Source organism: Poecilia reticulata, chromosome 5, assembly GCF_904066995.2.
Source record: "Poecilia reticulata chromosome 5, P_reticulata-male-v2, whole genome shotgun sequence".
NCBI classification, from domain to species: Eukaryota; Metazoa; Chordata; class Actinopteri; order Cyprinodontiformes; family Poeciliidae; genus Poecilia; species Poecilia reticulata.
Genome location: NC_088834.1, coordinates 20,547,022 through 20,574,995, shown reverse-complemented (window position 1 = coordinate 20,574,995; position 27,974 = coordinate 20,547,022). Strand labels below are relative to the sequence as shown.

Genomic DNA, 27,974 nt, shown 5'->3' with positions numbered 1-27,974 from the left:
TGCTGGACAGGCCTGCCTTTTGGGTTTGTTCTCTGGCTCCGTCCCCTCTGAGGGTCACAGTGGTCCCCCCCCTCCTCTGCGCTGCTCTGCTCAGCTTGGCTTCAGTCCAAGAAGACTTAATCTTAATCCCTTCTGGAAAGCTGCAGTCTCTTTCATGTGACTAAAATGAGTCATGATTTGTTGTAATTGTGTTCCTCCTCAAACGATGGATGGATGAATCCCACAAAACAGAAAACAACACAATGTGCCATGGATGTGTTTGCAAATGTGTGCGAATGCAAAAATCTCCATGAAATGCTGTAAACAGTGGAGCTCTGTTTAGGAAAGTCCAGCTGAAAGTACATCTCCCACCCACTGCACATTGTTAGGATGACAACACACAGATGTGCTTTTGCATCTTTCCACTGATCCAATCGTCCCAGCGACGTTCTGGCATCCGCTCAGTTTCCATTAAATTCCCAGAGCATTTTGGTCATTCTCAAGGAAGCTATTCAAGTGCGGGTGAGGTAGCAGATGTAGTGATGTAGCTCAGGAAGTGACGCGGAGTGAGACCGAAATTAAAACGCCTTTAACTTCATGTGATCCATGTGGCTCAGGGTGGGTGTGTGATTGCGATCCTGCAGCATGAGACGCAGCTGTGAGCTAACGGGACGATCACAGTTGTGGATCGGATTCTTAAACATGTTCGTCTACGTCTTCCCTCTCTTTCGTTACTCCTCCCTCCAGGAGGTTTTTGCCAGTCTACTGGACTAATATCAGGTCCAGATAAAACTAAACTTGAAAAAGGAAAGGATCACATAAGGCACACAGAAAAGGGTTTATGTAATCAATACGTCACTTTCTTGGTAAGTGTTTTTGTCTCCTCCTCTATCAGCTAACAGGTTGGAGGAACGCCTTCCATTCACTTCCCTGATTACATGAAGTGAGCTCATGTCTGATAAAAGTTTGGATGCTTTCCGGTTTCAAGCATAAGCTCATCCGAGCTACCTCTGCTGCAAATTTAGTAGCAAGTGCTCCACGGTAAAGTATTTACTTTCTTACAGATGACTTCTGGTTTTGATCGTTTTGTCACATAACACAAGAAAAGCCAGGGTAAATATAAAATGATGTATAAAATTTATGACTTAATTTATTTATTGGGGAAAAAGCTATATAAACCCCATCTGATCCTGTGTGAAAAATTGAGAAAAATGTCCCCCTTTGTTACCTTTTTTAATTGCAGTTAAATAGAGCATCAACATGATGATAGGAACAAATTCAGCAACATTTATGAGTAATTTCTGAGGCGATTGGACTTCAGAAAACCACTCAGAGCTTTAATCCACAAAAGGAGAAAACATTTAACAGTGAACCCATGAAAAATGCTCTAAGAGTGCATCAAGTGACACCCAGGAAGTCACTGAAGAACCCAGAACAACAATTATATATTTACTAAAACTGCCGCCATGTTGTGACAGGAGACAGATAATCTGTGAAAAGCTCCTCCACCTTCTCCCAGGGCCCCTATCGTCACCTGCAGAAATGCCCCGCTCCCAGTCAAAAACAACCAATCAGAGCCAGGAGGAAGGTCTTAGCGTTGTCAACCTTGCTTGTGTATGTGCTGCTCACACCCTTACACAGCACAGAATGCACAAGCTCAAGATTTCCAACTTGCTACAGCTGTGCTAATGACAGTGGAACAACGTAAAGCTACAGGAAAACTGCTTATCCTATGTCACCGACAGCTGATGACGTCAGATGAACATTGTGACGTGGGATGCTAATGCTAGTTAGCATCCTATCATCCCCTCCATTGTGGGGAACGAGTAGTCCAGCAGAAAACAAGAGGTAGGGTGTAAGCAGTGCATACATAAAAACATTTGACAGCGCTCACACTCTAAGAAATCTTAAGGCGGACGTACCTCACAGTGCTATTACGAACCACAACAACTGTTTTCCAACCAGATGGAGAGAGGCAGATGGACTGCAACCCGAGCCCAAAATGTGTTTCAATCATCTGGAACGTGTCCAAGAACGGTCTGTTCAGTCATCTTCCAAGTGATTTGGGTCCTTAAGTTGTTTTGCTTAAATGAGATACCGAGACCGTCACAAATGTTCCCAGAGAATAAGACTAATATTCTTACAGTTTGCAGACAGCTTTGCTGGAGCAACGAAGAGAAGACGGCGTCCTGAGAGAACAATGCAGACAAAAGAGGTGCATCATGAAACTAGATTTTAACGATGGATCAAACTCAAGAAACGCAATAAAATTAGAGAACAACAAAGGATTTGAGAACAGAATAACAGAACAAAGAAGTATCTAAACAACGGAGTTTGATTACTGAACATGACCCTGGTGACTTAGTGAACCGATGAGGAACACCTGTGGGAGAATAAACAACTAAGACGCTTAATTTGCTAAAAAAAAAAAAATCCCAGAAAACATGCTGGCTCACTGCTTAATTGAGAGACTAAATCATTTTTTTTTTAGATTTACTAAAAAAGATCATCAGAGTCTGAGGGAACCAGTAAAGGACACAGGGGAAAAATTGTTTTCAAAATGGGTTTTTATTGTTCAAAAATGACAACAAAGCTCCAAAATAAGGAGCCATAAACGATGTAATGGCGCTTTATCAAGGTTGAGTCCTCTGCTCTGCTTTATGCTAGAATTAAAAACTCACTCACTGATGGTGATAAACTCTGTTTCTTAGAGATGCGTTCGCTACTTGTAACAGTGATTTTGGATCCACGTTTACATGTTTGTCTTGTGAAATACACATTTCCTTAAACTGTTCATGTACGGAGCGGCCATGTTGAAACACAAAGTCTGCCTTGCAAGTCGTAACTGGAGGAAGTCGGAATTGCTTCCAGCTTCCCAGTTAGAAATCCGACTACAGAAGGAGTTCTAGTTGATTTTTCCGACTGTGAAGTCAAAATGTCCCAGTTCTGAGTGCAACTTGAACGCAGCATCATACTAACTTAGGCAAATAATCTAACTCTAAAACGCCTCAATACTGAGCTCTACCACACACAGAAAGCAGCCAACTCCCCAAACAAGGTAACTCAATAAAAGAGGAACATAATCAATATAACCGAATGCATTTTAATAACCACACGCTGTTATTATCTCCACGCCTCACAATATTGCTGATAAGCTTAATTAAAGCAATTAGTAAATTAAATTACTAAGTAGCTGAGTTGCCACCCGTCCCTTAATTGGCTGTTAAATGTAGCGGCGATGCAATTTGTTCCGTGTTCTACAAATGTGTCTGTATAATATCAAAGAGGTGATCCCCGAGTACTTTATATAGTAGGCTCATGCAGTCATTTTTATCACTCATGGTTTTGGTGTTGGGATATTCTGCCCAACTGCTTTCTGGGTAACCCCCCGCCCCTCCCGGCTTTACATATATAGGGACTGGTCCCTTGGCAACGCTACTCAAATCTTTTGCTCATCAAATCAATGTCAATCAAATGTTAGCAAGTTCAAATTCTTTTCATTTGACATAAGCAAGCTATTAAAACAGAGAAGAAAAAAAAATCAGGAGACGCTTCCAAACCAAAACTTATCCAGGATTTATGAAGTCAAACATTGAGCTGCCCAGACAGGCTTCAGCTCATTGGCGGTTCACACGTAGGTCACATCACTGACTCCACCAAACGTGTTGCTTTGCTTGGTCTGTTCATGAAAATGTGAAAAGATGTCAAGAAAGCTGTGACATGTTGGCATTTTTAAAAAATCAAACTGCACTTTAGCCGGTCTCGTCTGAGCCGCTCCGAAGCTGAACACGGTTCTGAACAGAATTTCATTAGAGCTCAGTCAACCCAGCTAAACTAAACATTTAAATGTTATACATTCAACTATTATGATATTTTACAAACATAGCAATGTTAATCATGCAATAAGCTCAAGTAATTAATAATGACCAAAAGTGTTTTGTTCAGGTTACATTAACTTCACATGATTCAAATACTGATAATGATTAGAATAAAAAGAGTATATTGTCACCTAAAATAATGGCCAAGTGGTTTTTTTAGCTAACGTGATTTTGGGGGGAAAAAAACAACAACAAAAAAACACTGCCTCTTTCTTTCCAAAAGATGTTTTGGCAAAAAAAAAAAAGAAAAGAAAAGAAAATAAGAAACGTAGGCCATTATTTTAGGAAGGTGAAAGTATTTGAATATAATTTAATCAGTATAATTTACTTGAGTTCTTACAGAAATTGTTCTGTGGCCTCACTTGATTTATTATTGATGCACATTAGAGCAGAATGTACCTTTATTTATGTCTTGCCTTTAAAAGATTTATTTCAGATCGTTTCAAGGAAAAACTGCATTTTTTTCCTCATGTTCTCATACTTCAAATCATCCCTACTCCTGAGGTTTGTAGAGATGTAAAACCAGCCATGCTACCACTATGATACTAACTATGAAACAATAAAATGCTTCAGTCAGAAAAGTCTCAGCAATCTAAAAAACATGACATCTAGTAAGGCAGATTATTTTTAAATTACTGCTCAAATACAACAAAAAAAATATTTAAATATATCGGTAAACTTAAATTCAGGCGCTCTTGGGTACCTGCTGTTAATTTGGGGGTTCTAGCTGCGTATTTCATAATCCTTCAACCAGTTAAATTCTTCATAATTTACCCACTAAGTGGACTTTGGGGTTTGTATTTGACGAATAATCAAAACCATCCATCCATCCATCCATCCATTTTCTTACACCCTTGTCATAAGACAAAGGCACCAGATATGGTTGAATTATTTTTATATTTTCTAAAATATAAGATCCCAGGAGAGGATTTTATGTTTTCATTTCTACACCGAGTTTGAATAAATACATAACATTTTAGCTTTAGGTTTGAAAGTCTAAACTCCACGCAGATAATCAGTGTTGCTAAGCTAATTTTAATACTTTCATACACCTCAGAGATTTTGTGTAACTTGTTGTTCATTCAAATTGTGTCTTAATAATTGTTCTGGAGACAATGCAGCAGAAACTCTATTTACTTTTCATTATTTAAAGCACTGTAACAATCACCCAGATTGTAAAGACTTCCAGCCTCTGGTATTAGACAGCAGGAACTATCAGCATTTTGCTCATTCTTTTACTTCAGGCCAGTAAGAATGACAACTGCTGCCGGCTGACTCAATCAGCTGTCAGCCTAATTAAGTTCAAGTTGGCGTCTCACCAGTTAAATGTTTCCAGCTGACTCATTTCGAAGAAGGGATCCTTTGAAAGTTTGCCTTGATTGCATCCAGCCCCTTGTGAAAGCAGAGTTCACACTGCTTTGGCATGTCGAGGCTTTAAAAGCTGCTTGGCCTCAACGTAGACTCAGCGTCTACTTTTTGCTTGAAACAAATCTCATATCCTGCAGTTTGGATCATCTCCTGAGTTCGTGGTGAATTTGGAGGAAGGGCTGTAAATACAATATTTGCAGTGAATGACTACATACATATACATATTAAACCCCTTAAAGTCTTTTGAATTTTGAGTACAAACTCAAACCGGAACTGATTGTAATGACATTGACCAAGACGAAGAGATGCATGATTGTGAAGTGGAAGTGCAATTTTTAAACATTTGTTACAAATAAAACTCTACCAAGTTTGCAATCAGCTTGGCTGAGAGAGTCGATACTTTGTGCAGCTTTTTGCAATTAAAATCCAGAGGTTTAAGTTTTGTTGCCCTTTCTTCTTTGCCAAATAATTAAAACTCAGTCAGTCATTAGTTTTCAAGTCTTGTCACAGATTCACATTTAAATGTCGCTATGAATGTTGACCAGGTTATTCTAACACAGCTGCTCTTTAATCTGCAGCCAGATTCACACTGTGCCATCTGAGGTCGTTAAAACCAAAACCTTTTGTCGTAAAAATAAAAACTCTGGTCGTGAGCAGGATTGGGTGGTCTGCGGTTGTTCAGTGTGAAAGCAGCTAATTTAGTTCTTCCCAGACAAATAAGACCTGACAAACGGGTCTGATGGTGGCGACGGTGGTAGGAATTCGTCACACAATAGGCGGGTTGTTGGTTCGATCGTCGCCCCACCCGCCTCTGTTGTTGTGTCCCTGAGCAAGACGCTTCACCCAACTTGCCTGCTTGTGGGGGTCAGAAGGAATCGCATGGCAGTATCGTTTCTGTCAGACTTCCCACCTTCAGTGTGAATGGGTGAATGGGTCTATAGCTTTGGGCTCCTCTGGACTTGATAAGGCGCTATACAAGCACAGAGACATTTATCTAAGTCTTAGCTCCTGTGCCTTCTCCCAGTGCTGTCTAGAAACAACCAATCAGAGCCAGGAGGCGGGGCTTTGCGCTGTCAATTACCCCTCCCTGTGGCACTGAATGCTCATGACCAGCGATGGTGGTAAATAAACGGTTTTCCTGTAATAATAAGTTGTTTCACTGCCATTAGCATATTTAACAGCATGTACATGAGGTTGATTGGCAGCTCTAAGACCTTCCTCCTGGCTCTCAAGATGATGACTCAAGAGCAATGCGTTTTTTCAGGCAGCAACAGTAGATCAGGGAGGAGGTTGATCTTTTCACAGACTATCTGTCTCATAAGAAACTGTCACAACGTGGTGATAGTTTTAACAAACATATACAAAAAAACACATGTATATGTATTTATAAACATTATGTACTGCAGTTTTAAGGTTGTTGTTCCCTGAAAGTTGAATCTCCGTTTCATTCAAGAGTCTTTTGCAACTTTCTTATAGGATTAGCCCTTAGTTAGCTTGAGACCAACTGGCCAGTTTTCCTGTCCCTGATGAAAAAGTTGTTACCACAGCATGATGCTGCTACCACAAAGAAGATTTTTGTTTGTAGCAACTGTGAAAAACACATCCACTTCAAAATGATACACTGCTTTGTGTTGGTCTGTCAAATTTAATCTGTAGATAATTCAAAGTTTGTGTTTGCAGCGTGACAAAAATGTGAAAAAGTTCAAGAGGAATGATCACTATTTGGCAGTGTAGGCTGTTGAAATGCAGCAGCATGAGTGTTTTTCCATATGGTGTTAGGTAATGTGCACATGTTTCAATTATAAGACTCGTCTTCTTTGATAAAAGGAATGCAGAATATAGATTTCACAAGGAGTCGAGTTTTCTCCTCACAGCCTAACCTGCTGCAACATTTCAAGCTAATAATGTTAAAGCAGAAAGATTTATTTTTGGAAAAAAATTATTAGATAATTGTGAATTTTACTTTTATTTATGATATGGGTTACTTTAGAAAATCTCCTATTGATGGATGATGAATATGGGAAGGTGGTGTCAACTGAGCTCTTATTTAACCTCTGCAGGTTTTGCGTCCAGAATAATCTTGTTTTCTCATTTCCTGTCCACAACTTTCAGATTAATAACATAATAATATGACAACTAATTTCTCTCTGTGTTTTGTGTTAAAAATGAACTTAAATGAGTTTTCAGTGCATTCGGGAGAACAGAGAGCGCAGTCAGCACAAGCAGCATGTTTAAAAGCTGAGTGTGTGTTCAGCCAGGATGCTGGAGGTCTTCATCTTCCTTATAAACAGGCCTGTAAAACTGAAGCTAACAACTTCCTCAGTCATCCAGCCAAAACCACGATGTCTTACAATATTGCAGCAGATTTACCCCCAGTTCTCCTGTCTAACAACAAACAGATTCCTCACACAGCCAGGATGCCAACTCATCACCAATCTTCCATTCAGAACTGAAAAGACAATACTTTTCATTTATCCAAATTGGTACGACAAGAAAGTTGTAGCCAAGCAATCAATAAGATCAAATGCAGCTGATAAAACAGCAGAATGACCCAAAATCCCAAACTGAATCACACCGAAGAAGAAAGAGCTTCGGTAATACTTTACTCTTTTTTTCCAAGACTCGCCTATATCAGCAAGGGTGTGTCTGAACAAGCAGTCATGACATGACACACACCAGAGACAGAAAACTAAAGTTATTTATTGCCAACAGAAAAAGTTTCACCATTTGTTCAGCTAAAGGACAGGAAAATTACTAACAACAGCCGTCCTGTTGTTGCACTTCTTGACAAGTTCATTGGAGGAATATCCCATCATATTTAATAGGCAGCAAAGTCCACTGTGAGAGGATGGACACAAAAACAGAATAATATGAAACTTCATGTCTGTGTTTTACTTCTTTTTGTTTCAACACAAACTGCTCTGATTTTGCACATCTCTGCTTCAGTAAGGCTAAGAAATCCTCCCTGTTTGTGGCATTTTCAAGTATAGTTTACCTACAATCATATTCAGGAAATTAGAAAATTATTGAAAAGTTCATCAACTTCATGAACTGAATGCACCAAACTAAACGCAACATATATGTTAATTACACTCAGACTCATTATTTTTATTTAAAATTTTCTGCTTTACTCTTATGAAAACAAGATTAGCATTAGAATCAGATCAATAATGAAAATATATATATATCCTAAAAAGTATATTCAAGACTTGCTTAAATGTATTTTTTTCAAAAGGTACTATTAAGCTGATAAATAAACCTCGTCAGAAAGCATTTTTAATTGATTAAATTACTGCAAATACTTTCAAACTAGAGGCAGCAAAAGACTCATTTAGTACTGTGCTGATTATTTTTAAGATTATAATAATCTTATTTAAGCATAATCGGATTCAGGTTACAAAATATTGAAATTAGCGATCCTTCCAAACACAAGAACTTCATTTAAAGTCTTGTTTTTGTTTTGTTTGTTTATGCATCTTTGCTGTTTCTCCAGTGAAACACAGACTGCTCTGAAACCTGCTTACCTACATCCAGAAGAGAAATGCATCCTCTGTCTGGACGCGGCACTGACCCAACATCACTGAGTCGAACTGGAACTTTGATAGAGAGCCAGCACTCATGACCCAACATCACAAATGCTCTCTTGTCTGAATTAAAGCCAACCCCAGTTACATAATGTGTATTTCTAATAATATATTGGTAGGATGTATCTAACAGGCAGCCACACAGTCCTTACTTCTTATACAGACATGTATAAGAAAAGATGACCTGTTCAAATCACTTTGCAGACTCATTTTTTTTTACTTTAAAACAATCCGTTTTCTGCTTTGTGTGTAAGAGCTGTCCACCCCCAAGAATGTCTGTCACAATCAGCCTTGACTCACACACATGCAGCAGTTCCTCTCTCTGCACGAGGCATTTAGCTGATGAGGTCACTCCTTCCTGAGCCTGAGGACAAACACACAGTTTGTTGTGGAGAAGCATCACAGGTGACCCACCTCACCCTGGACGGTCACTTTTCTCCACCTCTCCTCCAGGCAGACCGAGAGCCGCATGACTCAAAGAGAGAGTTTCTTCCCTCAGGACGTCTCAGTTCAGATACACTTTGAACTTTACATTTTTAGATTCAGATTCGAAATGCATGTTTCCGGGTAAGAATGACCCATTTATGCAACTGACTGACTAATGATTATTAACAGTATTCAATGGATTGCGTCTGGAGACACGGAAGAAAAAAAAGGAAAAAATTGTGGCCACGACATAACATCTCGTTGTGGGCATGACTTGTTTAATTAGAGCCCACGACTTAATATTTCATTTTAACAAGTTATGTATTTTGTGGGAATGACTTAATTATAACAAGTAATAATAGACATGAGTAATTAAGTCATGGGCACAAATTATACAAGTTATCCACAAGTTGTTGTTTTTTTTCTTTTCTGCGGTGTCACCAGAAGGGCTTCGTAGTATTCATTACATTATATAGCTTTTATTTGACTAATTTCACATTGTTGCTATACTGAGTTGTTTACATTTTCTGGTATTTTTTAAAATTCTAAATAGTAATGTTATTTTTTTTTTTATTGTTAAATAAATCTCCTATGCTGTGCAGAGCCCACTGCCTTCTCGGTTATGACCTTTCACCTACTTTGCTTTTTTTCTCTCTTTTCTTCTCTTTTACTCAAGATGTCCCTGCTGGACTTTTAGATCTGATCAAAATAACTTGTGGCCACAGAGGGTTTCCTAACATCTCAAAAATATCAAGAATACCCAACTCTCTAATTTGGTAGCGTAGGGTTGTGTAACCAACTTATTGTTGCTCTTCCTGTTCATACGAAAGCTCCTGACAGATTTGAATTACCTTATTTTGCAAATTTAGACATTCAAAAAGCTTAAAAAAGTCCATTATTTTGTCATATTTTTTGAGTATTAATTAAAAATTAATGACGTTGAAGCTTTAATATGAACCTGAATGTGTGATTTATTCAAAATAATAGTTTCAGTAAAAGTAAGAACCACTAATTATTTAACGTTTTAAGGATTTTGCTTCCTTAGCAGTTGGTCGTATGCAGTTTCTCCTGCGTAGTAAGATGTCTCTTATCTTCTACGCATCATTGAAGATTAATCCTAATCCCCATCGTATAGCAAAATATCATTATTTTTAGACCCCATGTTTTGCCACTACATGTGGGAGAAAACTATTCTTTAGTACCTTTACACAACATACGACCTCATATCGAACCAAACTAACTTCCTGCTGGTACATAACTTTTGGAGTGCCTCCACATCTAAAACACATCCTTTTATAGTTTGCCTAGAGTATTACAGAAATTTACTTTTACTGTTATTGTTTGTCAAAAAGATACAAAACTCTGCCTTGTACAAATGTTGACACTCCACTGTAGACACCAACATTCACTCTTCAAACTTTGGGTATAAAAATCCAAAACGATCAGCACTCCACTATGTAAGACAGTGATCAATACTGTAAATATAGGCCAATTAATCTGAATATGAATGGGTTTTATAAACAGAGCAACATAGAGGGGCAAAAATGCACAACTGATACCTGTTGGATAATGGTTCATTTATGATAAAATTGTGACTATTTGAGGAATCCTGACATGGCTCTGTGCATAAATGTGCATGAGTTGCCATCCTTTTTGTGGAAACAAAGAAGCTGTAAATATGAAGTGATCTCAAGATCAAAGACCCTGAAAACACTGTGAGTTTCTGTAACGGCAAAAGTCTGACTTTTTTTGTGCTTTCAGTGCTTTTTAAAAACTCACATGTCAGGAAGTATTTTATTTAGTATCACAAAAACTAATTATAATACAAAAGAGTGAACTGGCAGCTTCCTTTTTTTTCAGCATGTGAAAAAACTTGGATATTTCTGGGGACAGACCAACAAAAACCAGGGACGGCCCCTGTTTTCTTGGACAAGCTTTCCAGAATTAGAACTTTTCAACATTTTTCATGAAATTCATCTAATGATTTTTCAATTAGTTCAAATGCACAAAGAGGATTTTGTTTTTATGAAACGTTTTTGAGTCTATCTAGGATGCAAAACATAGTTAGTTCTCCTTTGTGCTTCTGTATGTGACGACACTGCAGGGAGCTTCACGGCTGAATGTTTGGACTGTAGTTTCCAGGGTAGAGTTTAGTTCAGAAGAGAGGAATGGCCAGAACGTTAATGATTCCACCAGATAGTTTCATTTTGCACAAGGAAAAAACGTCTATTTTTCCAGTATGTTTACAGAAAATAGCTCACATAGTCTAAGAATAAAATCCAAATATGTTATTTTCTATCCTTGTTTATTTAAAATGGCCAGAAGGAATATGCTGTATGGACGTGGCAGGCTGAGGCCATCTGGACATCAGACACTTTGGGATGTTGAGGCTCGTCCTCAGCAGAGCTTTTGGTTGAGGTTCCTTCTTCTTCTGCAGTGTGAGCTGAAATCACAGAGCCACCAGGGAAGGCAGCTGGGGAGTGAGGGCTGGAGCATGCAGTGCTTCATCATAATTACCTAACTTTAGCTTTTTTTTTGCAGTCTCTGCCATGTGTGTGTAAAAATGTCGCCTGTTTGCCAACAGCAACTTGACTTGTACAGATTATTATGGTTAGCGTTGCCAAAACAGCTGCATAGTTTTCATGTTTATACAAGTATTCAAGTTTTCTTCCACAGTTCAAAAGCACTCATATCAGGTCACACTGCAAATGCAAACGTGACATTTAATGGAAAACAATAAATTGATTCAAATCTGTTTTCATCAAATTGCTATCAACACTCCTTAGTAGTGAGTTACTCAGAACTGAATTTATGGTTGAAAAATCTCACCAACTCAGTCTTGATTCATTTAGAAAAAGTGAGTTTTAAGAGAACTGTTGAACTGTAGCCACGTATATTTACTCAATTCTGCATCTAAATGTTATAACAGGCCATATCTGGCTTCATGATGGACTGGATTAGTGGGTTTTTATAGTGTATCTTGCATGTTGCATTCAGTTTGGAAAATTAATTTCATACAGACTGATCCACAGTACTTCAAGCATTTATTCATGTTCGTTTTGGTGCACAACAGCATGAAGGAAGTTAGCCACAGTCTAGTCCCTCTTATCTGGTGTTTCCTCCAAGCTCCAAGCATAACAATCCACTAAAGGCTGTGGTTATCATTTCTGCTTGTGCGCTGTTTTCAACAACACTTTTTCCTTCCACCAAATTCTCTACTGACATGCTTCCTGTGATCCTCTTGTAGTATGGTATTACCTAACATACCCTGTGGCTCACTGTTTTAACACACCTCATGTAGATGGCCGGATCATGTACAAGCTCTCATAGAACTTTATAGCATGCAGCGCTGGAAAGTCAGTCAACTAACAGAGATGTATTGGAGCAGGAAAACATCTGAAATATACAGGAGACAAGAGTTTAAGGACCAGTGTCTAGAAGCAACGCCACATTCCTGATTAACTCATAATTTGGAAGTTAATTAAACTACCCTGTTGGACGAGTCTGTTATTTCATTTGTTAAGATGTCACTGCAACATTCTGCTCTCCAGCTGAACTTGTTTTTGCTTCGGCAGGGAGGAAGGAGGTGTGTGTTGGGATGGAGGGAGTCCTGGCTGGATTGCATTGGGCAGGACAGATGCAGCGCTGCGTCCGCGTAAAAAAAAAAAAGAACCAAGGAGAGCTTGTGTTTTAAAAACACAGCAAAAACTAAAATAACTGCTGTTTGGTCAATCGCGGGGTCTTTTCTGTGAACTTTTCTCTGTCCTTCATGACTGCATGACACCTAGCAGACTGTTTGCTGGCCATTCATGGAACAAGCTGGTTAATGGCTAATGCTCGTCCTTCCTGGGCGGCTGTCTGCGTGTCTCCTGTCTCTAGTAATAGCTGCTCCAGACACAGGGCAACGCTGACCAGTAAGACATGGTGTCACCTGGAAAATATGGTACATGGCATATTTTAGAACATGGCACACCCAGAAACACACATGCAGTAGTTATTTTTTGGTACAGAGTTTTTATTTATGTCTCTTAAGGCTTCTAAAAATATCAGAATTAAAAACTGAAAACATTTTGTATATATGTATAGTTTTCTGCGACTACCAACATTATTTCTATTTTCCAAATGCCAGAATGACAAGCGAAAGAAACAGTTTATTGCTATGTTTAAAGTCGGACGTTTACGCACACTAAGACTACGACGGCTTTAAACAATCTGGGAAAGCCCAGACGATAAGGTCAGGACTTTGTGACTTTCTGATAGGTTAACTCAGAATGTTTAAGTTAAATGGAGGCAAACCTGTTAATGAATTTTAATCCAGAACCTCAAAAACACTCCTTCCTGTTGTGACATTATGGGAAAATTGGAAGGATTTAACTAATAGGAAGAGAACCTTTGAAACTCCATAAGTCTGGGTCATCCTTGGGAACAATCTCCAGATGCTTGGAGGCTTCGGGTTCGTCTGTTCAATTATTTACACAGGTATGCAAAGCATAGCGCCATATAAAAACTAGATGGGTTTTATGTCTTATAGATAAACAGGTTTTGGTCCAAAATGTGCATCATTTGCAGCACAAAAGCAAAATACCTTGCTGTCTATCATGGTAAAAAAAAATTGTCTGCATTGACAAAAAGTTCCAATCACAGTGAGGAAGAAGCCATTACCTGAAAAAATATATGTTTATATGCATAAAAATACCAGGTTTCCTGCGGGTATTTCCTGCAGTCTCGTGAAGCTGAAGTTAAATTTGTTTGGCCATAATTATCAGAATTACTTTCCAACAGGAAATGGGGACGCTCCGTTCCAGCTGCGATGTTCGGTGGTGGCAGCATTATGTTGTGTGGTTGGATTTCATTGGAAAGAAAAAAGTACAAGCAACATCTTAAAACAACAGTCATAACATTAAAGGGACTTCAAATAGACAGTTACTCTAAGCACATAACCAAATTAGTTACAAAGTGGAATAAGCAAAAAAAGGGAAAATCAGAAAGTTCTACTGTAGATCTCATAGAACATTTCTATTATTATTTTGGCTTTAGGCAAATATAGATATTCTTGATCATTCTGATTCATCTAAAAAGGGAAAAGCTTGGTCTTTTTCATTGTCAGATAGTGAAAAAGGTTATGTGTATTTTTATGTAGTGGAACTAAATATTTGTTAAATGTTTATAAACGGTTTAGTTTGTCATTTGGACAAATCTGTTATGACTTTTCTGTAATTATGTGTCATGAGAAAAGCAACACAGGGACTTTTATAATATTTATTATTCTTATTTGGATTGAACCCAAATGACTATAAATGATTTCATGCTGCCAGACTCAACGCCTTTTATGAGTTATTTGTGCTCATAAAAGCACAAATGCTTTTATGAGCACAAATGTCACCTGAAGCTGCTCACTTCAGGTGACATTAAACTTTGAAATTCGTGTTATAATCCAATAACATTGTCAAAATCCTCTTTTGCCTTTTGACCTGTTTTGCAAGGGGAAAAAAAATTGTGCCGCTTGTAATGTTTAATCTCTATTTGGCCATTTTTTTCCTCCTTAACCTCAAGTTTGTCTGACTTCACATGTCCTGCTCCTCTGCTGGACACGTCTCTGGGTCTGCACCGTGTCCCCTCAGTTTGGGTCGTTTCTGGCTTCTTCCCAGTAATTCTCAATTGCTGGGCTTGGCAACTCCTGTCTGCTTCGCCTTCATAATGAAAAGCACGCTGTCTTCAGTTTAACAGCCGCTGGCTCACACCCAAAATACTGTATTTGAACTTTTCTTTGACATTTCACCTCTTCCCAACTCCTGTTGCAGCATAAAACCTGTTCAAAATTATGACTTCTATTAGTGAAGCAGAATCCTTCACAGAAATATTAAAATGCTTATGTTCTGCCGGAATACTTTGGATGGACATTTATATATCTGTGGAATTGAAGCTGGTCCCATTTATGTAATGTCTGAGCAGCGGTAATGTGACACAGCACCAGCTCTGACTTCAATCTATGAGGAAAACAGAGCCTTTAAAGGAAGGAAACTAAGTGATTTGTTACATGGAGCAAACTGTACCTGACCCGTACAGACAGTGTTCTACCAAAGGAATAAAAAGAAAGATTAAAACATTATGAGACACGGTTTCATAAAAGTGATCTGTCCAGCGACTTCATCTGCAGGAGATAAATAATGGCTCTCAGTTTGAGTTATGTAAAACTGGCCATTATTAGCATGGAGCAATTCAAGCTGAAGTGGCGCTTGGAAACCAAGCGTCTCTTCTGCTGTGAGAAAAATGTAACCTTCTTTAAAAGAGCAGGAGATCTTAGGCTGAGAGAGGGAAGCCACTTAAACTGTGTGAATGTGTCGGATAAGATGGAGCTGACATGAACAAGCAGGCCAACAATGACAGGGTTTCCAGTTAGCTACTGCATGCATGAAGCTTTTACCAGTGGTGTCCAAATTAAATCATTAAATGAAAATAATTCCCACAAAAAGGTAACAAGAAACATGACTTTTTTATTAATACTTTTACTTTCTCAACATTAAACTAAAGACACATGCATTAATTAAATGAACAAAATACTCTAAGATTTCAACTAGGATCATTGTAGACCTACAAATAAGCTTAGTTATTTGCCTTTTTAAGACAAAGGCGAATTTTAAAATTTTGGAGGCGGTCAAATGTTTGCCATTTTCTTGATTTTAAAAATAATTATTTTCTCTGTTTTCCTTGAAAACAGCTAGTTCAAAAAATGGTTTTGCTCTGTGGTACCTCACTTTTTCCATATGCAGAACATTTTTAATTTGTTTGAATATTGTTTAAAAGCTTCATACCAGTGAAAAAACTTTGAATTGAGAGGTTGTAGGTGGCAGAGCAAAATTAACTTCAGTTTAATTCAGGGTTTTTGTTTAGTGTCAATTCACAACAAATGTCGTCTCAAGGTACGTAATCATACATACATCCCAATTATCTAGTTATCAGTTAATTATTCACAGTAGATTGAACATTTTCTATCTAAGGTAACAAAGCAAACTGCATCAAGACTTTGGCTCCAACATTTAAGCTTGAACACCGTGCAACTAAACTGCAACTTCAGTGATTCTGAATCTTTTGCATTAATCAAGTCGCTCATTCATCATGATGCTGATGCCAGTCGATGAACTTGATTATTGTACCTCTCGTGATCCAAATACAATCTAGAATCAGCTTTTCCCCCGCCTTTACTTTACTTTCTAAAACTCTTATAACTTCTGAAATCTCATCATTAACAAACATTAAGCTTTTTTTTTTTTTTTGCCATCTGTCGACAGTAAACTTGCTAAATACAGTTTTACACTGAACATACAGCCTTGTTGCCTCTCTGACATTCTTGCTCAATTAATCATCCAGACTTTGGACAGGTTAAAATCCTCCCTCTCTATTAACATGAATTCATTGTTTCATTTAAGACTTCGGTTCCTTTCCTGCAGATCATTTTTGTCATGTTCATCCTTAGGCTTCATATTAAGTCAAATATTCATCTCGAGACAATTCATTCATCTCTCTGCTGGGCTCGATATGTGACTGCCGTGTTGTTGAAACATGGCAGTCACATGAGTCAGTAAATTCAGAAGAGAAAGTTTGCCAATGCTATTATCCAGTAACACAACACAGATGTCCAACCCTGCAGTAGCGGATCTCGTGTAGAAATGGGGTTGGAATAATAATGTTGTAATCAGCAGTTTTCCTAAAACAACAATGTTGAGATAAATTTAGTCTTTGTCCTCTTTTAAGCTTTTATTTTTCTTGAAATGACTCGGTTTGTTTCTACACAGTGAAGACAACGTGAATCACAAGTCGTCTGTCTGATTTCAAGCTTTAATGTGAAGAACAGACACGATTAGCTGGACATCAACAGGCAGAGGTTTAGTCGTGTTTTTTCTCTGGAGCACCTGTTCGGGTCAGAGGGGTACACGGTGTACTAGCTAATTCTCCGAGTCAGATGAAAATTCTCTGAAGCACTCGGAGGCAGTGAACCCAGTCAGGGGGGAGCTGGTGCTGTGCCATTTTGTTTCCATCCAGCCGTAGGATCTTCATCCTGGAGTAGGACAGAGGCCCCACCTCTCTGCAGAAGCTCCTCACGTTGAACTCTGTAGAAAACAGATGGCGTTATTCAGATGGTTACTTTATGTTTTGAAACTTGTTATCCCCCCCCAGGGTGACAGTCGGTGATCTGTCAAGACATTGTTTATATTTGACAGAGCATCAGTTGCACACTGTAGCGTTTCTTTTTCATGTGTGACCTCCGAAGTTCGACTGGCTCAGACATATTACGCAATTTTGTCTATCAAAAACAGTCTGCTGCAGTCTGGTCCTCCACTCACAGAGTCTGCATTTACCATTAGAGGTCTCAGGTGCAGAGGTGAAAAAAGAAGCAGTGGAAACTAGTAAAACCGTTTCCTTTTTTAACCCACTGCAGAGCTTCTTCCTCTGAGACAGGGGGGTGTTTTTATGCTGAAGTTTCTCTGTTGACTGTCTGTCTCATTAGGATAAAGTTCCTTTGTTCTTTGTGAAAGCAGATTAAAAAACCAGAGCACATTTTTATTTTTGCCAGAACTCACTGGCACACTATGCAGCTCCTGCTAGTAGAGCCTTGCACACATATCCTAACGTTTTAAACTTTGTCACATTAAAGCCACAAACTTCAATGTATTCTATTGATTTTTTTCTACAAATAAAACTCTGAAAAGTGTGTTATGCGTATGTTTTGAGCCCCTCCAGTAAATACTTTGCAGCATCGCCTGTGGCAGTCATACGATGTAATAAAGGGACCCAAACGCAGGCAGTGGGGGTTTCCTCACTTCAGACAAATAGGAACATGGAGGAGGCCCTACTACCAAGCAGGTCCAACCTGTCCAAACTTTCTTAGAGATAAACATTAACCAACCTTACAACTAAACTGGTGAATGTGAATGCACAAATTACAAAAGCAAAGATTTTATGTAACATCATGTCTTTAATAATCCTGTACTGATTGCCACAGGTGAAGATTCAGTCTTGTTCATTGTGAGCCGTTCAGGTGTTTTATAAAATGTTATCTTGTTGGTTGGTAACGTTAAACAGTTTTGAGTTAAAAGTGCATGATGTGCTCTTTTCTTATGCTTGTATTTTCAAATATACATGTCAAATATAAATTTAAAAAAAACCCGTGATGTGTTTGTTTCTCACTTTACACACTCTCTCGTTCCATCAAATCTGTCCAGCTTCTCTTTCTCTGCTCTCGAAAAAGCAAAGCGTTCTCACAGCATGATGCTTCCAACACCACGTGGATTTTGTTTGCAGGGCATCGTGGGTTTAAATTACTCACAGATGGATTCTGTTAACAAATTAGGCCACTTCTGAGGAAACCAGATTTTATTTGGAGGTTTCAGAGTAAAGAGGAATGAATATACAGGTCTGGGAAAAAAAATTAAGAGACCACTTAAAATGATCAGTTTATCTGATTTTACTCTCTATATGTATGTTTGAGTAAAATTAACTTTGTTCCTTTATTCTATGATCTATTGACAACATGTCTCTGAAATTCCAAGCAAAAATTTTGTATTTATTTGCCGAAAATGAGAAATGTTCAAAATAACAAAAAAGATGCAGTGCTTTCAGACCTCAAACAATGTAAAGAAAACAAGTTCATATTAATTTAGAAACAACAAAACTAATGTTTTAACTCAGGAAGAGTTCAGAAATCAATATTTGGTGGAATACCATGTTCCTGTCCTTTATAATTATGTACTTGTTATGTCTACATAAAAACCTAATAAACAGGACCATGTGAAAAAGTTCAAAGAGCAGAAATACTTTTGAAATGCGCTATAGGACGTCTTGTCAGGCACACTTTGGCTCCTGCACCATCAAACCAGCTAAAGCAACAGGGAGCAGACAGACAACACAGAGCAACACAAATGGGGGAGGGGAGCAGCTTCATCTTCTGCTCCATCTGGCGCTCCTACCTCTGAATCTCTCCCAGATGTTCTCATACCCCACTCCCTGCTTTTAACCTACTTTCCTCACATCCAACCAATTAATATTCAGTCACTTTTCTCCCCTTCTCCACCCTCTTCTTAACATCTTTGTCTCAGTCTCTTGCCATGCAGCCCACACTTGTAGACTTGTTGGGTGTAGACTTGTCTACAACGAGCTGAAGCTACAAAAGTTTTTTGCTACATTTTCTCCCTCTTTGAATCAAAGCCTCTGCATTCATGATGCATGTGTGTATCAATTAATCAGCTCATTACCTTGAATGCTATTGGCCTCCAGGTAGAGGTACTGCAGGGTCGTTGGAACCGTGGGGGTGGTGGTCAGCTTGTTGTAAGAGAGGTCCACCTCCACCAGACTGGAGTGGTTAAAGGCCTGCGGGTGGACGCTGCTGCTCTGCAGGCCGCAGTGGCTGAGGCGCAGGTGCTTCAGGTTGAGGAAACCCTCAAAACTCTCCTCGTCCAGCGCAGAGAAGTTGTTGTAGGACAAATAAAGCTGCTGGACAGAGGGAGGTAAATGGCTGGGGACGGCTGAGAACAAATTCCCACTGATGTCCAACAGATTCAGCCTGACGAGACCTGAAAGACAGGAGAACGTCTTCACACACATGCAGGAGTTAATCCAGACAAAATGTGATTTGTCATCCCGAAGGGAGATGAGAACAGAGTAAAAACAAACGGACTTAATTTATTTTATTCTTTTTTGCACTTACTGCAGATATTGCAATTTGCGTTTATAAAACATGCAATAAATACCCAACAAGTCTACAAACACTGCAGAAGACATGCATAGCGCATCGGTTAGTGTGTGTTACCCAGAAAGCAGTTTTGCACAATATTGCAACACCAACACCGTGAGTGAAACATTGACTGGGGCAGCCTACTATATAAAGCACTGGGGGACCATTTCTTTATTATTACACATCCACATTTGTGGAATACGGAACAAATCGCATCCTGTATCGTTACATTTAACAGCCAATTATGGGACGGTTCCATATTTTACGGGACGGGTGGCAACCCTAAGGAATTCTGAAACCCTTATAGTTTCTTCAAAAGTTGTGACTTTATTTAGTAAAAGCTTGAATCTAAATTTGCTTTTTGAATGCATTTTGGACATTAAAGTCCCAGGTGGGACTGGTCCACTTCCCTTTCCAGATGTCAGAGGTTGAGTCCAAATGTACGAAGAGCAGAACTAACAAATGACCCCACCTTTGAGGTCGCCCTCTGTGATGGTCTGCAGCCTGTTTCCCTGCAGCAACAGAAGCGTCAGGTCCTGCAGGTTCTGGAAAGCTCCGGGGCTGATGCTGCTGATTCGGTTGTAGGCCAGCCGCAGCTGTTTGAGTCCGGCCGGTAAGACGCCAGGCACCCACATCAGGTTGTTGCGGTTCGCAAAAAAGTAGCGCAGCTGAGTCTGGTTCTGCAGAGAGGCCAGCTCCAGTTCGTTGCTCTCCAGCTGGTTGTTGTCGATGATTAGCCAGCGTAGCCCCGTGATGTTAGCCAGGACGGGGTAGGACAGGGATGAGATCTTGTTGCCCTGGGAACAAAAGAAAATGCATCCCTAAAGATGCTGGATCTTTTTTTCTAATGCAGTATAAGATGTGAAAATGAACACGGCTCCACAGTGACTCCATTGGTGAGGCGTTCAGTTTAAAGGTAAGAGGTTTAGATCTTTTTTTATATTGAGCTACTTTGGCTTCTCTACATAGTTTAAAACATGAACATCACCCAAACAGGACTCACCTATGAAAATTTGCTGAAAACAAAAAAGGTATTTACTCAGAAACATAAACAGTTTGTATGTTACTAATGCCTATTGATGCATTTTGAAATACTAGGGATTGTATTGGAAGAAATTTGCCACTGTCTAATGATTGGAGTTGTGACGTAATATGCTTAATTACGGTTTTTGTATATTTTTTTCTAATTTTGTATATTAAACACCTAAATTTAAATCTGCTGTATGTGCAATATTAAAACAATCTTTGCTCAACCTTGAATCTGCATGAAGAATATTGTTTTTATACATTTTCTGGCAGTAAGGTGGTTTAGCAGGTAAAGAAGATTGGTGAATGGACAATATCTTGGAAAAGAAATAACATTTCTGTCTTTCTTTTTTATTCTACCTGTAAAAACAAGTACTGGGTTGCTTGCGGCAGGCCCTGGGGGAGGCTTTCAAGGCCTCTGCTGTCACAGTAGAGCGACGTCGGCCAGTGGATGGGACAGTCACACTGCTCAGGACAGGCCTGGTCATTGTTAGCTCGAAACCAGGCCGGGTCAATCCTTCCCTGCAGACTTAAAACGCTGGGCTCGCCCAGCAGGCGGTTAATCCACAGAGGAATGCCACCATAGTCCATATCGGTGACTAATGTGGCCCATGCAGAGTCAAGGCCACACAGCAGCACCAGCACGCCGCAGAACAGGGCAGCCATGGAGCCAGAGGACGAGACTCGCAACTCTGTCAATGAATCAAACAAGGAAATAATCATTGATTAATGTTTTTGTATCTGTGCCTAAAGTCAAAAGTCAAGAAAAGTAGGTCGTTTAACAGTTGATTGGCCTGGTCAGTAAATAATTTCAAACCATTCCTGGAGGCGGGTTATTTCTCATGTTACCAGTGTGGAGAGCATCAACAGGAGAGAGGATCAGAGTCGATGAGTTCAGGATAATCAAAGCTGCTCTCTAATCTGGGTCGTCAGATAATTGATTCTATGTTTCTTGTCGTGCCAGAGGAATATTGTGTGTGCAGTATTATGTAAAATCGATCTCTTCTAGCTTTATATCATGTTTCTTCCTCATCAAAGACATCCCTGGAGTGTTGCACCAACATGCATGTTTGAGAAATCATTTGATCTCCGTGGCAACCGTTTAGTTGTGCAAAATACCCTGGGTTGACCTAGCTCCACCTTTGAGACACAGCTCCCCCTTGGAGGGTCGATTTTCATGTTACAGACTCACCCCTCCCACAGGACAGGTCACTCAGCTCCTTCAGACTGAGCAACAATTAGCAAACACCTGAAGGAACAGCGCATCTGCTAGGCTCATTATAGAAGCTACTTCTCATTTCAACGCAGGTAAAAATGTTCTTAAGAGGTTAACAGAGAAGAGACGATGTGATGCAAATCTGAAACTGGAGTGTTGGAAAGAGGGGGAGTTTCTGAAAAAGAGGCCCAATTTCAAGGCGCTAAATTACGAAGCTAAATTTCTTTTAAGTCATATTTGATAAATACAGAATTTTCATCACAACTGTAGTTAATAGTTACTTGATTGTGCTACAAAGTGATACTATGTAGCTGGAAAACACATAATGCTGTCCCTTTAAAGAATCCAAATTAAATTATAACGTTATGTACATCTGGAATTTTATTGCACAAAAGTACACATTTTCACATAGAAAGTCCCATTCTGCAGCCGAGGTTCAACAATTGTTATTAATCTGAAGCACTAAAAAGGAAAAAAGACTGAGACATTGGTTTGAGTTGCAGTAGTCGATGGCTTCTTAAACGTGCATCATCTGTTAGAGGAAATAGCGTAATAATTTCCTGATTGCATGGATGGTTACAGTAACAGATACAATAGTTGTTCACACACAAAACGTCTTTAGGCAGAGGTAATTTGCAGGAAAGGTCTGAACAATCAGGAACTAGAACTCGATTAACATGATTGCACCAGGCTGCGTTGCGGTGCAACGACAACTCAGAACACTGTCAAGAGTTTACTGTAATGATACAAGCATGCATTGTAGTGGTGATCATTTCCAGCTTAACCAACCTCACAAAGAGGAAACGGCAGCACAAGAGAAACACTTACCTGTTTGATCAGAAGCTACACACAGCAGAGACAGGGCTATACCTCGTTCTCACTGAAGCCCTTGGGAGACGTGTGTGTGTGTGTGTGTGTGTGGGTATGTTTTTAAGCTACCAGTAGTGTTTGCCCACTATCTGATGCAGTCCTCCTTTCCAAACACTCCCCACATCCCAGACACCAGACCTCCTCCATGATCTTTTCACAAAGTTGAGTCTTCCTTTCCCCCTGCAGCAGCTTATATTATTTTTATGGCAACATCTTGACTTGCTTTGAAGAGATGTACATAAAAAGCCTGATCAATTAAGAAAGTCATTGGTGTCTAGCTAGTGTGAGTTGTTTTAGATATTAAAACAGACATTTTAATAAGCACATATTTCAGTTTGTGTGTGTGGGTGTGTGCGTGTGTGTGTGAATGGGGTGTGTAAAATGTGTTCTTGCCTGGAGGCACAGAAGCCACAGAGTACCTGGGGAGCCAAAGAGACCATTGTGTGTGTATGTGTGTTACCGCATGCTCTGGGCAAATGTGTCTTAAAGGAAGAACCGAAGCTTCTTGCAAACATCTGTGCAAAAGTGAGCAAAACGGTTCCAGATTATTTTCACTCCATAAACCTGGGGAGCATTTTAATAGAAGGAGGTGTTGGAAACAAAAGAGCGCCCTCTAGGAAAGCCGAGCAGACACAGACACTTGTGAGATTTTTTTATTTCATCATTATCAGAGAAAAGGCTCTTGTCATAAAACAAGTGAAGAATACCGCAGTTTCACCATATTTTCACAAAGTATGGCTCTGTATGTCACAGTGTACTTAAAATGGAGTCTGTAAAAAAAAGATGATTTCCATCAAAGATTTGTCCATAATGTATCTGTGATGGATATTTTAAAATCTGCTTCCTGCTGCTTTTAACCTGTTTTAAAGCGCTTGGTACTTTAGTTACACTGTCATTATATGACAGTCAGTGACAGGTAACCAGCCACACAGACAGATCTGAGAAGTTTATAATATTAGTATAATAATAATAATAATAATAATAATAATAATAATAATAATAATAATAATAATAATAATAATAATAATAATAATAATAATAATAATAATAATAATAATAATAATAATAATAACCTGTATTTAACCAGGTTTGTCCGATTGACCCATCCACGGCTGGCAGCAGTTAATTCTGACCCAACAGCAACATATCAGAGAATAAAGGTTTGGTTTTTTTAACTGATGAGTCAGATTTGAGTACCAAATTTCATGAACAATATTTGTCATTTGTGAAGCTTTTGTAGATAACTAAAGCTATAATTAAAGAAGAATCTAGGCAATCAAACCATCTTTAAAAATATTTGGTTAAAGTTGGGAAAACATTTGACTCACCAGTAGCAATCAAAACTTACAAGATTTTACTTTAAAACAGAATTTCAGCAGATAGTAAATGTGTTAGGATGTCTTACATTTGACTTGTCAGATATTTTAATTTAAGTATTTGGTGCCAGAGAAATTAAATATTTACACGCTGCAGAAGTAGTTCAAGAACAGCCATCATAGATGTTTTCCAAAAATACACTGAATAAAGAGACAGATACACATTTTGTTTCTTACTGTCAGAAGCTAAACACAAATTTCTTTTGTTTTAGATCAAGTTACCAAAATTGTAACTTATTTGACGAATGCCAGAAAACTTAAGAACATTTTCTACAGAATTGTTTTTATTTGATGTATGAAAACGTCTGGTTTAAACTGTATGTTTGAAGCTCCAGCATTAAAAGCCAAAATATTTCCAGGGTTTGGTTTTGGTTTTGGTTTGGCAGCAATGCTCTAGAATAACTAAATGTGTGACTACATTCCAGTCTGTGCATGCCAGGTCAGACACTGACTCACGCTGCAGAAATGGGACTTACATCACCTGTGCACACACACACACTTCCCAGACAGCTTCTAAATTGTGTGTGAAATTGGGATATTTTTAGATTTGCATTTACGTATTAACCAATTCACCAATCTTCTTTGCCAGCTAAACCACCCTACTGCCAGAAAATGTCTATAATTATGCATGTACAAAATGTAGAAAAAGTGTCTCCCACTGGGAACATTAGTTTTGCAAATGAAGGTGGAGATGTCAAACATTTTATTGTGAAAACAAAAAGTGGTTTTTGTACAAATCTTGGAAAGAATGCAAATGTAGCCATTTTTGTTTTTTGAATATGCAGAAAGTTTATAGGTAGTCATACACTGTTCAGGATAGTTTGTGTGTCTTCTGGATCTTCTGCTTTCCAGCTTTATTCCAGAGAACAGGATAATACACATCTGGTGTAATTTCAACAAATGGTGCTGTTTTACAAATAAAATAGTCATTAGTCGTTTTTATAGCTTTACCCAATCACTGATATTCCTCCAAACATAATGAAGAAGTGTTTCCAGCAGAGCTACCTCTGTGTCTGATTAATTTTAAAGGGATTTCTTCCTTTGGATAGTTTGAATATACTGCTAACTGTATTGCCTCAGGCATGCTGGTAATAAACCATTAAAAGCATCTTTTGAAAAGAGTGGTGTCAGGAGCAATCCACATTAAAACTAGACCCTGCAATAAAATGTTTCTCTCCCACAGGAGGACATTTTTATGGATCTTAAAGAACTTTCTGTGATTGTTATGAATCTAGCAGGATAAGTTGCATCAATTATAGGTGACTTTGTTTGGTCAGAGGGTTTCTCACAAACACTTTTCAGCTTGTATCCATCAACTAGTCATGTGATTCCTTATCTTTTAATATTTTGATTTCTGTTAACTTTTCCCGTTTTAGTGTCAGATGAGCTGTAAAGTGAGAATGTCACTATCAAAATGTACTACATTTTAATAGGTGGTAAAATATGACATCTCACTACTCACTTCAATCTCCTTTAATAACTTGCTTAACATCTGTTTGAGAAAGCATAAGGAGATAAACAATCTCTGCACCGCAACATAAAAGAACAATAGTGTGAATGACGTTCTCTTCCAGTTATTCTTAGGTTTATAAATAATCTAAGAAGAATATACAGTCTTCCGCTCATGCAGGTTTGGAACCTGTTTGCTGAGCAGATCTGTCATCCGCCCGTTGATAATGTTAGGAGCACACGACATACAGGTTTCCTGGGAAGTTTTAATCGCTCTGACTTTGCAGTTTTTCTTCACGGTGAGCTCTGCTGCTCTGTGGAGATTTTGACACGTCACTAGTGAGGTAGGCCACCTATGGCACGCCACTGGAATATCTGAAAATCTGCCCTAACAGGTTTGAAGCATGTAGGAAATGCCAACTTCTGCAAAGCAGATTTTCAAAATGTTGATTAAAACTGATGTCATTGTGCAACACAGTAAAAATATCTAATAAATTAAAACATGAATCAATCACTGAGACGTGGTGGATTCAAACTACACAACCATCTGTTGTGTAGTTTGCTACAAAGGAGCAGAAGAGTGCAGCTGTAAAAATATGGGTGAGTAAATCTGAAAAGATTATTATAGAGAGAATAAAATAATCCAGTGCAATTGTTTTTTTAATTTTTTTAAATTTTGTCAATTCGAAGAAGTTTTACAAAAAATATAAAAGAGTACCTACATGTTTTCACATTTTCACTCATGTAACATCTACATTTTATTGAGGTGATCTTTGCTTTCTCAATAGGATATATATTGTAAAGTATTGCCTTAAGATCCAAAAATTTATTAACATCAGATCGAAGTCACAGTAAAACCATAAAGAAGGCCAGATATTATTGAATGCAAATAATTTCACTTATTGTTTTATTGTTGTTCTTCAGAAGAATATTCAGAATTAATTAAGTACTTTTAGAAGAAAAGGACGAGAAAAATTTTGACTTGTCGTTTTATTAAAAAAAGCTTCTAACAAAAATACACCAGAGTGCAAAGATCAGTGTGTGCTCTTTGAAAATTGTTCAGGCTACCAAACCACCCGCTGCTTCTTATCTATTGATTACATCTACAAATGTGCATGTTAACATGCATCTTGTTACAATGTGCTAAAACAGTCCAGCATGTGAACTGTCCTCATGTTACATCTGACAAATCTGCAGCTCAGCAGTTCCTATCGCTGACACCAGAGGGCAGTGTCTGTGTGTAAAATTGCGATCACAAAGAACTGCTTGGGAGCAACATTTTGTAGGATTCAGCACTTTAAGCACTATGTGTTTACTCTTTGCCTATTAGGAGAATATATGTTAGACTTAATATTAGATTAACGCTGACTAAATGATTTGATATGCATTGTAGATACTGAAGCACAAAGAGATTGGAGGGGACATTACGTAACAGATGAAAGACTCATTAATTGTGTGACTTCCAATTATTTGTTGGCAATTTGCAATTACATATTTTCCTGATATTGTGCAGCTCCATATAAACCATAGTGTACTCTCAGCGCAGCATGTTTAAACAGCATGTATAATAACATTTTAAGTGGGGGGAGATGAAAACCAACCCTCTTCATTAAGACTACCTCTTTTTAGATGCAAAACCCTCCATTGAAACTGACCTCAGATTCATAATCCTGATTGCTTAGCTGGGTATTACTTATAATTATTTGCTAAAGGGAATATTTCTGCTACTTCAAACATCATGTTTGATCTCCAGATGCTCTTTAGTGCAGGTATCTGTTAAAAAAGAAGCTCTGTTAGGTGAAAACTAGTCATTATACAGAAATGGTATGAATGTGCTGTAATTAAGTCATGCACATGGAAGTTAACTGTTTTTCTTCGTAAAACTATAAGATCCTGCAAAACGCTGAACATCTGTGTGATTCGGCATGTGGGTGAACATCTGCTTTCTATTGCATGGTTTTGCTGCCCCTGTGCCCTGGAGGGCCACGGTTCAAATTACCTCCAGGAGCCACTATGTCCAAGTATCGTTGAAAACTTCATTCCTTAGAAAAATTCCTTTGTTGTGTATGTTTT

General features: G+C 38.6%; 1 protein-coding gene across 1 annotated transcript; it reads right to left on the bottom strand.

Moving 5' to 3' along the window:
• Window positions 1-17,050: 17,050 nt before the first annotated feature.
• On the bottom strand, window positions 17,051-23,359 carry LOC103464867 (lumican). The gene is made up of 5 exons (XM_008409239.3): window positions 23,035-23,359; window positions 21,351-21,682; window positions 20,437-20,761; window positions 19,486-19,803; window positions 17,051-17,343 (listed from the first exon to the last, which is right to left on the bottom strand). The coding sequence occupies exons 2-5, from the start codon at window positions 21,654-21,656 to the stop codon at window positions 17,192-17,194; spliced, it is 1,101 nt and encodes a 366-aa protein (XP_008407461.2). The 5' UTR covers window positions 21,657-21,682; window positions 23,035-23,359; the 3' UTR covers window positions 17,051-17,191.
• Between the last annotated feature and the right edge of the window lie 4,615 nt (window positions 23,360-27,974).